Source organism: Chionomys nivalis, chromosome 15 (assembly GCF_950005125.1).
Source record: "Chionomys nivalis chromosome 15, mChiNiv1.1, whole genome shotgun sequence".
Lineage (NCBI taxonomy): Eukaryota > Metazoa > Chordata > Mammalia > Rodentia > Cricetidae > Chionomys > Chionomys nivalis.
The window spans coordinates 51,225,041-51,240,536 of NC_080100.1; the positions used below are offsets into that span (position 1 = coordinate 51,225,041).

The following is a 15,496-nucleotide window of genomic DNA, read 5'->3' on the forward strand; positions in this document are numbered from 1 at the left end:
AAAAAAAAAAATCAAGAGGTTTGTAGTCTGCATTCTGCATCCAAATGCCTGAAAACGAAAGTCGACACTTTCTCTTCCACTATTATTAACTTGCGGGCCTTGATCGCTAGACGCTGCCACCTGCTCGGCCTTCTCACGCCCCCAGCGATTCCGAGTGGGGAGGGAGGATGAAGGCAGGGGCTGGGTCCCCCAGCACTGAGTCTTGCCTTTTCTTGGAGCAAGTCCGGATCCTCAGCGCGAAGCCGCTCTCCGTGACTTAGCAGTAACCTAGGACTGGAGGGACAGGTTTGGGCTTCCCAGGTGGGGGCCAGGAGTTTTAAATTGCTTTCGGACCCCTCCCCGCTCTTGGGTGGGGGCTGTAATCTTTGGCACCTGCGGCGGATGCGCCTCCGCCTCGCTCTCCAGGTTGCCTCCCCACCTGCCACGTGCGATCTGCGTGCACCTCCCCTTCCACGGAGCACGTTCCCCTTCCCCAAGCCGCGCTGGGTGGGTCTCAGGGACCCGGGGCCTGTAACCTGCCCTCCGCCTGCGCTCGCTCTTCGGTCGGAGGCAGAGCCCGGAGCTCAGATCCAGGCGGGAAGGGACGGCCGGACGGCTGGGCGCCGCGGGCCGCCGCCGCACCGGGCATGCTCAGTGGCACGGCCGGCTAGGTGGCCCGCGAGCTGCACCCGGATCTGCGCGGCGGCGGCGGCGACGTGAGCGCGCAGGGGGGCGGCGGCCTCGCCTCGTCTCTGTCTCGGCGCCGGGCTCGGGTGGGTGACGCGCAGTGCCGGGGCGATGTCGGATTTTGACAGCAACCCGTTTGCGGATCCAGATCTCAATAATCCGTTCAAGGTGAGCGCCGGGCCGCGGCCCTAGCCCGCGCCGAGCGTCGCGGTGGCCGCGGAGGCCCTGCCCCGGTCTCGGGTCGCAGCGTCACCGGCTCAGCCACCAGCCTGGAGGGTCGCAGCGGGCCGCGGACCCGGGGAACCCGGAGCCTGGCCCGGAGCGGAGCTGGGCAGGTGTGGCCGCCAGTACTCCGGCCCGCACGGAGGGCCGCGGGGCGGGGGCCGGGAGGCCGGGAGGCCGAGGTTCCCGGGCTGGGTTGTCATGGGGACCTGGCGCCGGTGCTGCGTGCGGTGATGGCAGAGGTGCACCGGAGAGAGGTGCGGGTACACGGACGCTGCGATAAAAAGATAAAGGGGTGTTTTTATTATCGAAAGTCGGTGGCGCCCAGAGCCACCAGTGGCGCCGCCAGAGGCCCCTTTCCCTCCGGGCCCAGCTTAGGGGAACCGGCAGCAAACAGAAGTTAAAAATAAACATCTGGAAACAATAGTGCACGCGGACAATTCCCCACCTAGCTGCTGTTAGCGAGGTGGACCTGGGCCATTTTCCAAGCTGGGAGTGCGTCACCCCGTCAGTTTGAGGGTTCCGTTCCTCATGTGAGTTGCTTTCCTTCGAGTAGACATGCTCCCCAGCCTCCGGAAGGGCTTGGGACAGAAATGACCTGGCAAGCCGTTTAAATGTTGGTCATCTGCTTTCAAATTAATGCCGCGACCGAACTCTGCCTTGAAAACTACTTTAGGTCTCTTAATGACTGTGAGGCATAGCAAGGCAATTTGTTCCAACTGTTAGCTTGGTTAGTCGTTTCTGCAGTGCAAACTTTAATTTGTAGTCACAAAGGTGAAATAGGAACTAATTTGTGGTCACCCAAGTGCGGCTTCTGGCTTCTTGGGCTTACCTGTTTTTAGTCCTTTTGTGGCTTGCCGACAATATTGGAGGAAACAGCACCCCTGTTCTGATGGTTTAACCTCATGACTTCATGAAGGATTATTTTAATGAAGCCATCCTACTTATACTTGACAGCTGGACTCATTTTACAAAAATACAGAGGCAACTGTCACCCTCTGCTCTCATTCATTTGCTTTGGTTTTTGTTTTTCGTTGTTTTGAGGCAGGGCATCACTATGTAGCTGGTCGGGAACTTCCTACCGTCCTACCTCAGCCTCTCAAATGCTGTGATTACAGGTAAGCCACCCAGGAGCATTTTAAAGGAAGTTCCCTGTTCCCCAACCCCTACCTGAAGTTTTGTTTCATTTAGTATTGGACTCACTTCTGTGTAGTGAAAAATTGGGCATTTCTTAAATTATGGATACCCAAAAGAAACATTTCATAATTTGCCAAGTGGGTGTTATTTAAAAACATTTAAAGGTAAAACATTAAGAACCAATTTGCCTCTCCTAGCTACGATAATTCTTTGATGCTGTTTATTACGCATCTGACCACGTGGCTGTTGATTTTACATTTGGTCACCCATTTCACGGTAGTCTCTTGATAGGGTGAGATCCTGGCTTCTTATCACAGACTGTTTTGTGACTTATAATGTTGCCATGATTCCTTCCTTTTTGCCAGGCATAAGGTTGCTGTGATAATTCTAAACACAAAATAGTTTTCAAGTATTAATCATGGTAGAAAATGATTAACATTTTCAGTTTTCTGTAAGTGGATGCATTCAGGACAATGATTCAAGTCCATCAGATGCTTTGAAGGATGGATACTTTCTGTCTAAGGAAGGTTTTGTTGACTTCTCTTTTACCACGTTTCTTCTCTTCCTTTGTGGTGGCTGTCACAGCACTGCTGGTGCCCCTGTCTCTATCATTCTGTTTGTATCTAACCACCCTTCTCTATCTCAAAGGAACCCTTCTTTCTGCTGCTTTTGCTTCATTTTATGTAGACGTGAATGTTGAAATAATATTTTTTCATACCCTTATTTACTAAGTTCCCAGTATGTCTAGCTATCTTATGATCACTGACTTTTTACATTTTGGTTTTGACACTTGTAATCCACTGTCCTTAGTTATCCTCTACTTGACACTCCCATTTGTGAGTGTTTGGTTTTTGAAACTTTTGTAGCAAAAGCTGGCCTGGTCTGGGTTTCCGGCCTTGGCCTTCACACCTCGTGGATGCTGTTTGCCACTGTCCCTGCACTGCTGGGTTAGGAACACTGCTTAAAAAATCATCGTCTCCTTAGATATGCAAGTACAATGTCTTGCTCGATTTTATTGACGACGGTAAAATTCTTTGTTGAATTCAGTTCCTACGTCTTCTCTGAGCACCTTCTTTATTCCAGTGGTTATGATAGGCCTAGTGAACGGCATTGTGGAATTTCAATGTCCTTTATTGTGTATAAGAAAGTTGAAGTAATTAAAAAAATCTATGGTAATCTTAAAATATTAATTTTGGGAAATTTACGAAAATCCATTTTGGAGTTGTTGAAATGTGGCTTTAAATCTAGAAAAGGCTTATGCCTCCAAAAAAAAAAGAAAGAAAGAAAAAAGAAAAGGCCTATACATACCCATGCATGCCTCAGTCCCAGCGCTCAGGAGTAGAGGCAGGAGGATCATCACAAATTTGAGTCCCCGCATGGTTGATGTAGAGAGTTATAGGCCAGCCAGGGCTAACATTGAGACCCTGTCCCCAAAGTAAAGTAAAGGACAAATATTGTCTACATACTCAACATGTATTTTTTGAACAGTTGCTAAAAGTTCCTTATTCTGTTTAGTTTTCATTTAACCAACAGATATTGAGAGAACACCTCTAATTTTGTGGGTATTAGTTGAATACAGAGGTCAGATATGTCTGTAAAGTAAAAGGAGGGTGTACTGACCAGTAGAGGCCAATAATACAGACTCCTGCAACTGACCCGTAACAAGTGATGAAATGCTGGAGGGAGTGTCTCTTGTTATAGAAAGGTGGTATTAATAGGGGACCGGGATATCTTTAGACCTTTAATATGTTTTTGTATTTTAATGTAATTGAATTAGATAAATCATGGAAATAACTTTTTTTTTTTTTCTTTTTTGAGACAAGGTTTCTCTGTAGCTTTGGTGTTTGGTGGCTGTCCTGGAACTAGCTCTTGTAGATCAGACTGGCCTCGAACTCAGAGATCCATTTGCCTCTGCCTCCCAAGTGCTGGGATTAAAGGTGTGCACCACCACCATCCAGCAGAAATAACATTTAATTAATTTTTAAAACACCAGGAGAATCAGAATTCTTGGAATTAGCTTGGAAGTATCTGTCGTCTATATATTTAGTCAGGATATCCTCTGTGGATGAAAACCAAAGGGGCAGGTTGGCTGCTGCCATCTGTAGACTGGTGCTAAACGGCATGTGTCCAGGTCCTCGCCTGTGGTTGGCAGCACCAGATATACTTGTTCCTTTTTAAAAATTATTGTTATTATGTGTGGGGGAGTTGGGTGCCAGTGTTCCAGTGTGCATGTGGAGGTCAGAGGACAAATCTGTGGAATCAGTTTTCTTCTTCCATCTTTGTGTGGGTTCCTAGGGATCAAACTAAGTTGCCCGGGTTTGTGCAGCAAGCACCTTTGCAGGGTGAGCCATTGCGTCAGCCCTACTCCTTATTCTTATGTGGACCTTAGCCTTGAGGCTCTGTGGAGTGGAGCAGAAGGTGGGGTCTGAGTGTGGACTCTGTGGAGTGGAGCAGAAGGTGGGGTCTGAGTGTGGGCGTCTGAGTTTGAAAAGGCCTTGATCTGATCCTGATTGTATCACTCGTCAGCTAGACGCCTAGGAAAGTCACTCAGCTTCTGTAAGCCCAGCTTACTAGTCTCTAGAATAGGATCAGCTATCTTGTGTGGGATAATTGTATGTTGGCTTGATACAGGCTAGAGTCATCTGAGAGGAGGGAATCCCAACCTGGAATCCTATGTCTTCATAGGATTGGGTTCTAGAGCGGCCATTCTCAACCTGTGGGTCACGACTGCTTTAGGGGTGTCACATCAGGCATCCTATATATCAGATATGTACCTTACAATTTATAGCAGTAGCAAAATTACAGTTATGAAGTAGCAGCGAAATAATTTTATTGTGGGGTGGAGGTATTAAAGGGTCACAGCATTAGGAAGGTTGAGAACCACTGTTGTAGAGCATTTTCTCAATTAGTGATTGATGTGGGAGGGCCCAGCCTACTGTGGGTGATGCTATCCTGCGTTCTATAAGAAAGCAGACTATACAAGCCATGAGGAGCAAGTCAGTAAGCAGCACTCCTCCATGACCTCTGCGTCATCTCCTGCCCCTGTGTCCAGCCCTGTTTGAGTTCCTGCCCTGACTTCCCTCAGTGATGAACTATAACCTGGACGTGTAAGCTGCAATAAACCCTTTCCTCCCCAAGTTGTTTCTTAGGTCATGGTGTTTCATCACAGCAGTAGTGACCCTGAGTAGGAACATCTGCTCCCTAGGAGCACTCCCGGGACCTGAGGACTATATGCAAGCATGCAGAAAGTGTCAGTGCATGGTGCCTTTAAAAAGGTGCTAGTATGGCCAGGCGATGGTGGCACACACCTTTAATCCCAGTACTCGGGAGGCAGAGGCAGGTGGATCTCTGAGTTTGAGACTAGCATGGTCTGCAAGAGCTAGCTCCAGGAGAGCTAGCACTGTTACACAGGGAGACCCTGTCTCGAAAAACCAAAAAGAAAAAAAGAAAAAAAAGGTTGCTAATATTTAGCTCTCACAACCATCTGTACTGAGATCTGGCGCCCTGCTCTGGCGTGCGGGCATACATTGAGGCAGAATGTTGTATACATAATAAATAAATAAACCTTTAAAAAAAAGTTTAGCTCATTACTAATACCAAGTGCTTTTTCCTTTTTCTCCCGCTAGACTCTAGAGTCTAGACCAAGGTTATCTGAATTTTAATGTTTTTTCCCTAGTGTCTTCCTCTATCATTCTCTATCTTATCTAAACATTATTACTACAACCATGTATGTATGCATGTGTGCACACATGATGGTGTGTATGCGATGGTTAGAGAACAACTTTGGCTCTCTTTTCATGTCTGTATGGGCTCCGGGATCAAACTCATGTTGTCAGGCTTGTGTGGTAAGCCCTTTGCAGGCTGAGCTGTCTTACCACCCTCTGCCTTATGTTTGGAGACATTTACTCTCACTGAACTTGGAACTCAGTAATTCGCTAGACTAGCTGGCCACAAGCCCCAGGGATCTTCCTGTCTCTGCCTTTCCGGTGTGGCATCATGCCTGGCTTTTTTTTTTTTTTTTTTTTTTTTTTTTTTTTTGGTTCTTTTGAGACAGGGTTTCCCTGTGTAACAGCCCTAGCTGTCCTGGAACTGGCTCTTATAGACCAGGCTGGCCTCGAACTCACAGGGATTCACCTGCCTGTGTGTGCCTCCCGAGTGTTGGGATTAAAGGCGTGCACCACCACTGCCCAGCCTATGTCTGGTTTTTTATGGGAATGGCCAGGATCTGAATTCAGATTTCTGTGTTTGCTCAGCAAGCACTTTATTTATCTACTGAGCCATTCTCTAATTCCTAGAAATATTTTGTAAGTTTTATAGCATGTATTATGATCTATTTTGTTGGTTGTTGATCTCTTATAATACCTAATTTATAAATTAAAAGTACAAAAGAAAATACATAGTTTAGATACCATGTGATTTATAATGCCTTGCAGAATGTCTCAGCCACTACTGTAATCAGTTTTGGGTTTTTCTTTTGTTGCAGTTCAGAGGATGGGCTCAAGGCCTTGAGCATTAGTTGAGCAAGCACTTCCCTGCAGAGCTATCCTCTGACACTGTGATCTTTTAAAAACAGCGTGCAGCCGGGCGGTGGGGGCGCACGCCTTTAATCCCAGCACTTGGGAGGCAGAGGCAGGCGGATCTCTGTGAGTTCGAGACCAGCCTGGTCTACAAGAGCTAGTTCCAGGACAGGCTCCAAAACCACAGAGAAACCCTGTCTCGAAAAACCGAAAAAAAAAAAAAATAAAATAAAAACAGCGTGCAAAGTGGTATCTCACCTATCTAACATCTTAGGGTAATTTTAGTGGCATCTTAAGAATTTAGTTGAGCCTGGTAGGGTAGCCAGCACCTGTCATTTCGCCACTTGGGTGGAGAAGACTGGAGGATCATGACTTTGAGGCCAGCCTGGAATGTTTAGAAAGACCCCTGGAAAAGAATTTTGTCACTGACTGTTTCCTATAATTCAAGGTTGCCAGTTAGCATTCAGTCAGCAGTGGTGAAATCTGTCGCCTTAAGTTGTTTATAGATGGCAGGTTTAGTGCCCAAGTCTGAGGGGAGGCTCTAACACACCAGTGTTGCATATGAGTCAGTAATTCTGTAGATGGCACATTCAGGGTAATCTCACCTGGGTCCTCTCTTATAAGGGCATTAATTCAGTCTGGGAGGCCACAGCCCTGTGACTTAGCTACCTCTGAAGCCACCTTGGAGTAGTGCCTCTTTAGCTTTAGACTTTGATATATTTACCTTGGGTGGGTGTGTGGGAGATACAAATATTCAGATTCCAGGACCACTTGTGTTTTTAACATGGATGCTGTCATCTGTCTGCTCTATTTTACAGTACTATCTACAGTGAGTTGATCTCCATATTTAAAATTTAGAGTCTGGAGACTGGATAGCATTAGGAAAATGTTCCAGTATTTTTTCTGTAATGGTTACATTTTGCAAACCTTATCTTTCAGTATTACTTAGGGACACAGTGATTCATCCGTGTCAACTGCCCGAATCCATGCTCTATTGTCCTCGGTTAGCACTTTGAAAAAGCACATACTGAGCTATTGATTATATTTGAGTTAGGTGCTGCTCATGAAAATGCAGTACTATTTACCACTGTCTCGGTGATCATTTAGTATGAACAATGTCCAAACACAGTTGCTTGTTGATGATCCTGACATTTGAGCTAGAGTTGCTAGCTTTTTTTTTCTTTAATGTGTCTTCAGTTATCTGACAGCTTGAATGCATGGTTTAAGGTGTCTTCAGTTCACTGTCTGCTTGGTACCTGGTGCTGCCGGCGCAGGCAGCGGTTGGGCTGTTTTTATCCCATGTGGTGCCCTTGCTGGGCATAGCCTGCACTTTGCAAATACAAAACCAGCAGTGTCAAAGGAGAGCAAGAGCCGAAGCCGTAAGGGTTTTTGTGGTCACATGCCATTCCTACTGCTGGTCAAAATAAGTCACAAGTCATCTTAGATTTTAAAACAGAGGTGAGTCGGGAGTCAGGTTCCAATTCTTGACAAGAATGGCTGCCTCGCCTGACAGAGACCTGTGAACTGGAAAGCTGTAGCTGGTATAAAAAGGCGGGACAGTACCGAGGGAGCTTGGGAGACTCCATTAAAATGGAGGGGAAGTGGGTGGCATTCCTGTGCAAAGAAGTAGCCGTTCCTTGCTTCAGACCTAGCTCTACTTTCTTCTGGCTGTCAGTGTAGCTTCTCAAGAGGTACTTTCCCCTACTGAACACTGGGAGACCAGAAGCCTGTTCTCATTTCAAAATAACTCCTCCTTCCAGTTGCTGGTACAAGTCTCCTAACAATAGTCATTAATATTATTTAAGTCCAAACCATGCCTTAAAAGCACCTCTAATTGGCTTGAGATAAGCCTTCTTACTTGGGTGCTCATTAGTGTGAGGTGTTCAGGATCAGCCTGGCGTAGAAATGCTTCAGTCCAGTTGGGCATTTTCGGGACAGTGGACACGCTCACTGGGGTACAGTGCAAAGCTGCTGCCCTTTTTAAACCAGTATTCAGATACAGTCGTACTTAGGGATCTGTCATAGTTAGCGCCAGTTGTCCTTATGACATGCCTTCAAAGAGAACCTCAGTCGAGGAATTGCTTCTATCTGATTGGCCTGGGAGCATGTCTTTGGGGCATTTTCTATTTGCTAATTGGTGTAGGAGGGCCCAGACCCCTGTGGGCAGTCCCACCCCTGAGCAGGTGATGCTGGGCTGTTTAAGGTAAGTAGCTGAGGATCCCAGAGGAGACAGTCAGTAAGCAGTGTTTCCCTGTGGGCCGTGCTTCATCAGTTCCTGCCTTCAGGTTCCTGTTTGAGTTCCTACCTCGCTTTCCTGTGATGAACTGTATTGTGTAAGCCATCTCAACACTCTCCTCCCGAAGTGGTTTTGGCCAGGACCTTCTGTTGCAGCATCAGGAAAGCAAAGTAGAGCAGGCTCAGTAGCTTTACCAACAGCCATGCTCGAGGTGATGACTGTGGACAAAACTGAAATTGTTCTTAGGCCAATATTATTAAAAATGTTTAAGTGTGGTCAATGTTTTGTAGTACTGAATGTATAGCCAATGAATTTAGTGGTTCTGTTCTTTGTATGTTTGTGAGTGTGTGCAAAAGATGTCTGTGTTTGTGTGAATATGGGTGGACAGGATGTGAGACATCATTGTTGTGGAGCCTTTGTGTGGGTTCTGGCTCTCTTGGAGATAGTTGCGTGCTGTTCACTGCTGTGTACATCAGTGTCAGGATGTGTGATGACATCACTGTGGAGGTCAGAGGACAGCCTTTGGTGTGGGTCCTGGCTCTTTGCCTAGTTGGAGACAGAGTTTGTTGTTCTCGGTACATCAGTGTGTAGGGGTTCCCCTGCATCCACTCCACTCTTGCTGTAAAAGCGCTGGGATCACAGGTATGTCACCGCACCTGGCTTTCCATGTATTCTGGGCATCTGAAGTCAGGTCCTCCCTCTGGCAAATGCTGTACCACTGAGATATAGTCTCAGCCCCCATTATTTCTTATTATGTCAAACTGCCACTTTGATACCAAGTTGCTAAAAATATATGTATTGGATTAATGAGATGAGTGACAAGTTCCAAAAAAGTAATAATTCCACAGTCTTTTGTTCAGGTGTAACTACTTAGTTACTGTTCTCATCAGCTGAGTACATGGTTAGAGGGGTTTGAACATGTAAAATATGTCCCGTGAGAGCAGCCAGGAAGGTGAAGGCAGGCTCAAAAGCACTCACTGAGCATTTAGTCGAGCGAAAGCTAAGGGGAAGTCGAGCTGCCATCAGGTACTTGACGTCTCCTTGCTTACTTAAGTGAACAAACTTATTATTTGTTGCTTTAGATAAAGAATCCAAGGCTTATTGGCTTTCTGCTTCAAGGTGGACTTTGTCCCAACAGAAGAGATTATTTAATCAGTTCGAATAGCCTGGCAATGCTTTTGTAGAAGTCGATCCTCCAATGCTTGGTGGAATTATTCAAGCAGAGGCTGGATGGGCCGTAGAGATGCTAAGGGAGAGATTTTTGTATCTGAGCCTTCTCTATTTTGGGACTCTGTGGTTGCCACATGTCTGCAACTACAACATTTAATGAACACACGCTCTCTGATGTCCTACCCTAGTAGATATTGGAGTTGGCATTGATCGTGCAAGCAAGAGCAGAGACTTCACGTTCTTGGAGACTGATACGCTCTGAATTCAGTTCCTGATGAAGGAGCAGTTCTTAATGTTTGTTCATAATACAGTTGCTAAATCATGTCCTCTGCTGAGGGATGTTGGCCTCACATGACTGAGCTTTTCAGGGTACTTCCCAAAGGGAAGCCCTGGCGTAGGAGTTCTCTGTTTAGGGCTTCTGAGGGCCATCTAGACTTCCTGTTCTGCAGTGTGGCTGCTCTTGACTACAAGGATGTGTGAACAGACATTTCTCCAAAGATACATAATGTCTAATATGTACACAGTCCCACGTTTGTGGAAGCTTGTGTCCTTCCTGTATGTGCTTTAGATATCCCTCCCTCAGCACCTGTTTATTTCAGTGAAGACTCACAAGCAGTAAATGCAATGTGACTTTTTTCAAAGTTATGATGAATAAAAGTTATATGTAATTTTTAATATTGTACTGGAATAGCACAGATCCAAAGTTTGTTTTTAAAATACTAGGGGAGCTTTAGCAGTAAGTGTGGAAGATAAGGTGTGAAGGGGTGGGTTATCCTTGTAACAAATGTGCGTACCGCTGTCGTTTATTGCCCTTGTTCCTGTGGGGGCAGACTCTGCTGTTCTGTTACTTCTGACCTCACATCTGAACTGGAGTCGAAGCGCTGTCCCTTTCCTGTGTAAGAATGAAGACTTTTGAGCTGGTGGAGCTCAGTGGGAGAGCTCCTGCTTAGCACGCACAAGAGCCTGGGTTCCCTCTACAGCTGGCCCTCGCCCTGCTCCCCGAATCATGTCAGTTCATTAGCTGCTGGGCTCTTGGGCTGTTCTGAATAGTGCTGCTGTACTTGTGCAGACTTTCATTGGAGCGCCTGTGTTTAGATTTCGTGGTCTGTACTCAGGTCCTATGACAGCTCTCACCAGAAGAACTGTGAAGCCAGTTTCCACCATGGCTACTGGAGAATGCAGTTCCCTGTGTGTTGACAGTGCTTGTTACTGCCTGGTTTTAAGTCCAGCCATCTTAGCTATTAATCGTCTGCTTCAGTCTCTAGAGTGCTGGGGATTCCAGAATTGTGCCACTATGGCCACCTTGAGACTTATGGTTTTGATTTGTATTTGCCTAGTGTTAGGGACTGTTTTGTGTACATATTAGACTTTATGTATCTTTGGAGAAATGTCTGTTCACACCCTTTGTCTGATTTGAGATTGGGCTATTTAGCTGTTTTAAAAACTGAGCTAGCTCTAAGAGATTTAAACTATATTCTAGATACGAGTCCTTTATCAGTTATTTGTCTTGGAAATATTTCCTCCCATTTTTATTTTCTTGACATCCTTTGAATTTGGAGAATAAAAGTTGCAGTGGGGCCCTACCTGTTAGGTCACTTGCTTTACTGTGTGTGAGGTTCTGGCATTGGTCCTCAGGGACATGTGCACTCGTGTACATACGCATCAGCTTCTAATTTTGGTAAAGCCCAACGTTTATTGTTTTCAACTTTTTAAAATATTTTATTTATTTATTATGCATACAATATTCTGTCTGTGTATATGTCTGCAGGCCAGAAGAGGGCACCAGACCTCATTACAGATGGTTGTGAGCCACCATGTGGTTGCCGGGAATTGAACTCAGGACCGTTGGAAGAGCAGGCAATGCTCTTAACCTCTGAGCCATCTCTCCAGCCCTGTTTTCAACTTTTATAGAGTCTAACTATATAGCCGAGGCTGGACTGAACCTCCTGATCCCTTGTCTTTACCTCCCGGGTGGTGCGATTACCGGTGTGCTGCACCATTGGCTTTAGTTGTTTGTGTTTGGTGTCCTATCTAAAACTTCTTTGCCGAATCTAAGGTGAGGAGGTTTTACCCTTATGTTTTCCCTTAAGAATTTTATAGTTTTATCTAGCTCTTGTATTAGTTTCAAGATTCACTTTTAGTTAGTTTTTATGTATGGTGTGAGGTAAGGGCAAACCTCATTTTTTGGCGTATGGACGTCAGTTGGTCTACTGCCGTTTGTTGAAAAGACTATTCCTCCCCAGTTGAGCACCACAGAACCTTTTCTTAGTGTCTGTTTTCACAAAGGAGAAGAAATACTTTATCTACACAAGCCCTCATGTTTCATGCAAAAATGACAAGTCACCTGGTGTCTCCAGGTGTGTGCTACCCGCGCAGCTTCTCAGCTTGGCCGCACCAGTGTTGTAACTGCCTCTAACTCACCGCGTGTGTCAGCGCTTAAACCAACATGATGGGTTTTTACCTGCTTCTACATTGCAATTATGAATATTATATCAATGTTACCAACTTGATAATATTTTCTTTAAAAATTCCCTTAAAAGAAAATCTTGCATTTTCTCTGTAGAATATAGATGAATTAAGGAATACATTTTTTTCCTAGAAGCCAGAACACTGGAGCTGCTGGAGCTCATAGTGAGAAGCACAGCATAGGAAGTGTTATGCATTTCGAGCGTTAGTGAGGTCCAGCACTGAGTGTTGGTGAGCTCGCACCACAAAGGAGACGTGTGTGTGTGTGTGTGTGTGTAATAGTTATAAACTGCTAATTTTAACTTTAGAAATAGACACAATCAGATATTTGTGTTTTAAAATTTTTTATTGGAATATATTAATTATACCTAGCAATGGATTTTATTAGGACATTTTCATACGTTTTAATGCATTTTAATTATATTGGCATGCCCCATAACTCTTTCTTGTCTTTTCCTCCAACTCTTGCTGCTCCTCTTTTCTTCCTAGGGGGTTCCCCTTTTATTGTCATGACTTGTCTGTCTGTCCCTCCTCTCTCTTCCCTTCCTCCCCCTTTTTTTCTTGTGATTTTGAGTTTAGTAAGTGTTGTTTATAAGAGCATGGGTGAGGATTGTTTACGGGAACATGGCCACCTTACCAGTGGCTAAGGAGAAAATGTCCCCCTCCTCCAGAACCACTCATTCATTGCATTTATGTCCTCATAGAGAGGCGTGGTCCGCTACCCTCTCTGTCACAGAATGTTGAGTGGGCCCAATCTTGAGCAGGCTTGAGAGTTCAGTGGCCATGTCATTCTGGAAAGAAAGCCTTCTCTCCCACTATCCTCTTTCTGGGCATGCAGTTTCTCCATCCTTTCTTTCCTGATGTTTCCAAGCCTTGAAGGGAGGAAGAAACAGCTGTGCCATTAGTGTTTAGTTCTCAACAGTTCTCAGCCTTGGGTCAGTTATGAGTCTCTGAAGTCAGCAAATGCAAAATAAGCCTGTCTGGTGAAAGCTGGGGTCAGCACTGGTCTGTGTCTAAGCAGAGTTGATTAGAGGGCGGTTTGACAGACACATCACTTAGTGAACAGCAGCAGCAGCTTTCCATTAGTGCCTATGGCAGGCATCCTTAACCATGGGCTGCTGTTGACTGTGTTCACAGTGCTGGCCTTAGGTCTGTCAGAAAGGGACTGATTGCCAAGACTTTCCACTTGTGTACCAGGTCCATAGTTTCTTTCTTTCTTTCTTTCTTTCTTTCTTTCTTTCTTTCTTTCTTTCTTTCTTTCTTTTTTTTTTTTTTTTTTTTTTTTGGTCTTTCGAGACAGGATTTCTCTGTGGTTTTGGAGCCTGTCCTGGAACTAGCTCTTGTAGACCAGGCTGGTCTCAAACTCATAGAGATCCACCTGCCTCTGCCTCCCGAGTGCTGGGATTAAAGGCGTGCACCACCACCGCCCGGCAGGTCCGTAGTTTCTTTAGACCATTGATGACACTTGTAAGCTGTGGCTCAGTTCCTGTGTTTGTTTGTCTTGTGATCACCTCGTGTGGTCTCTTTAGCACTGGGGTTTTACTGTCTAGTTCTAGTGGGTAACCAGCAGTCACAAACAGCCTGTATGCTTTTGGAGCTTCAGGGACTTGTCTGACCAACTGGTTAGGAGGTGATTCACCTCTTCAAATCAGATATTTGAATGTTAGTGGTTTTAGTGTGTACAACATTCACTTCTTGTGTGTGCTGCTGGAAATCAAAGCCAGGGCCACAGGCAAGCCAGGCCAGTACTCTACTGCGCTGCAACACTTCCAGCTGTATGGCTAGCAAAGACTGTGTCAGACACACAGGGAAACTAATGCCCAGCATGGAAACATTCTATCCTAGTAAACACTGGGAGTTCCCACTTTCCCCCAGAGAAGGGGGCAGTAGGAAGCTGCATGTATTCCAAGGGGCAGCATTTTACCTGTGGGACTCCTCTAATGGTAGTGACAATCCTCGTGGAAATTTGGGACAAATGCAGTGCTAGGTGACAGGGAACAAAGTGCCAGCAGGCGCCGAGGGAACAGTATGGTAGATGCAGTTGTGTGATTATTTGATGGTATTTGTCACTGCTTATTTTAAGCTGATTTAAAAACCTTTTAATTTATATAGTACTAACTTTGGTATCTTAAATAGCCATGGGTTTTAGTGAATTGCTTATGTGTAGTATTATAAAATGCAAATTAATACCTTAAGCTTAATGCAAGTGGAATAATAGATAACTTTTTTTTTTATTTTTTAAAAATGGAAATGTTTAGATTTTTGTTTCAGGGGAGTTTAGTGTTTATAGTTGATTTGATAAGAGAATGTACTTTGAACTATTCACGTTCATAAGCCTGGTGTTAGGGGGACTTGAGGGAAGGAATAGAAACTTTGAAGACATTTGTCTTCTTGGTAAGAACCAAGTTTCTTAGGTACCTTAGAAAAACTACTTGAATTCTTCCCTTCAGAATGTGTGTGTTGTTTATCTTCTTAGACTTGTTATAGTTCCTTTTGACTCACACAAAGATGGAGTGTCTTGAGGTATCAGATGAAGAAAATAAGAGTGCAAGATTATCTTTGCTTGCAACATGTGATTATTTCTTACTTAACAGCAAATTGCTTATTTTCTAAGTAAGGCACACTCTAATTTTTATTAACTTTTAAAGTTTTTGGTAATAACAGAAATGGGAATGAAAACAAAACATGTAAATTATTGGTTGCCTTCCAAAGCTTTGGGGATTTTAGAAGCCATTGTGTATCACAATGTGAGTCGAGAGTAAGTAAGGAGAGCTCCTTTATCTTTGTGACACTTTACCTTGAGAGGGAGCTTTTACTGACGGGAGTCATGATTTTGGCTGTTTTACAGGTTTGCAGGCTTTTGAAAAGAACATCTTGTACTCTTTCCGTTACATTTGCATGAATAGATTTTTAAAGTTATGATCACTTTCACAGCCATGGGAGGCCAGCAGGAGATAAATCCTGGTTTCACAGTTGCCGCCCCTCCCTCATACATACATTGTGATGGGGAATTAAGGTGGGCGGTGCTAGGGTTCTCTGTACTGTACTGGGAGCTTAACTGTCAGTTAATTTATATGAAAAT

General features: G+C 44.9%; 1 protein-coding gene across 2 annotated transcripts in view; it reads left to right on the top strand.

Moving 5' to 3' along the window:
* The first annotated feature begins 575 nt into the window (after positions 1–575).
* Scamp1 (secretory carrier membrane protein 1) overlaps positions 576–15,496 on the top strand; it is a 92,638-nt gene continuing 77,717 nt past the window's right edge. The window contains exons 1-2 of one of the 2 annotated variants that reach the window (XM_057789796.1): positions 580–834; positions 1,937–2,006. Coding sequence is in view for 1 of the 2 variants with exons in the window: in XM_057789795.1 (XP_057645778.1) it covers positions 778–834 (57 nt within the window). In the remaining variant the exon portion in view is untranslated. Of the gene's footprint in view, positions 835–1,936; positions 2,007–15,496 lie in introns of both variants that reach the window. The other variant, XM_057789795.1, reaches the window with a different exon arrangement.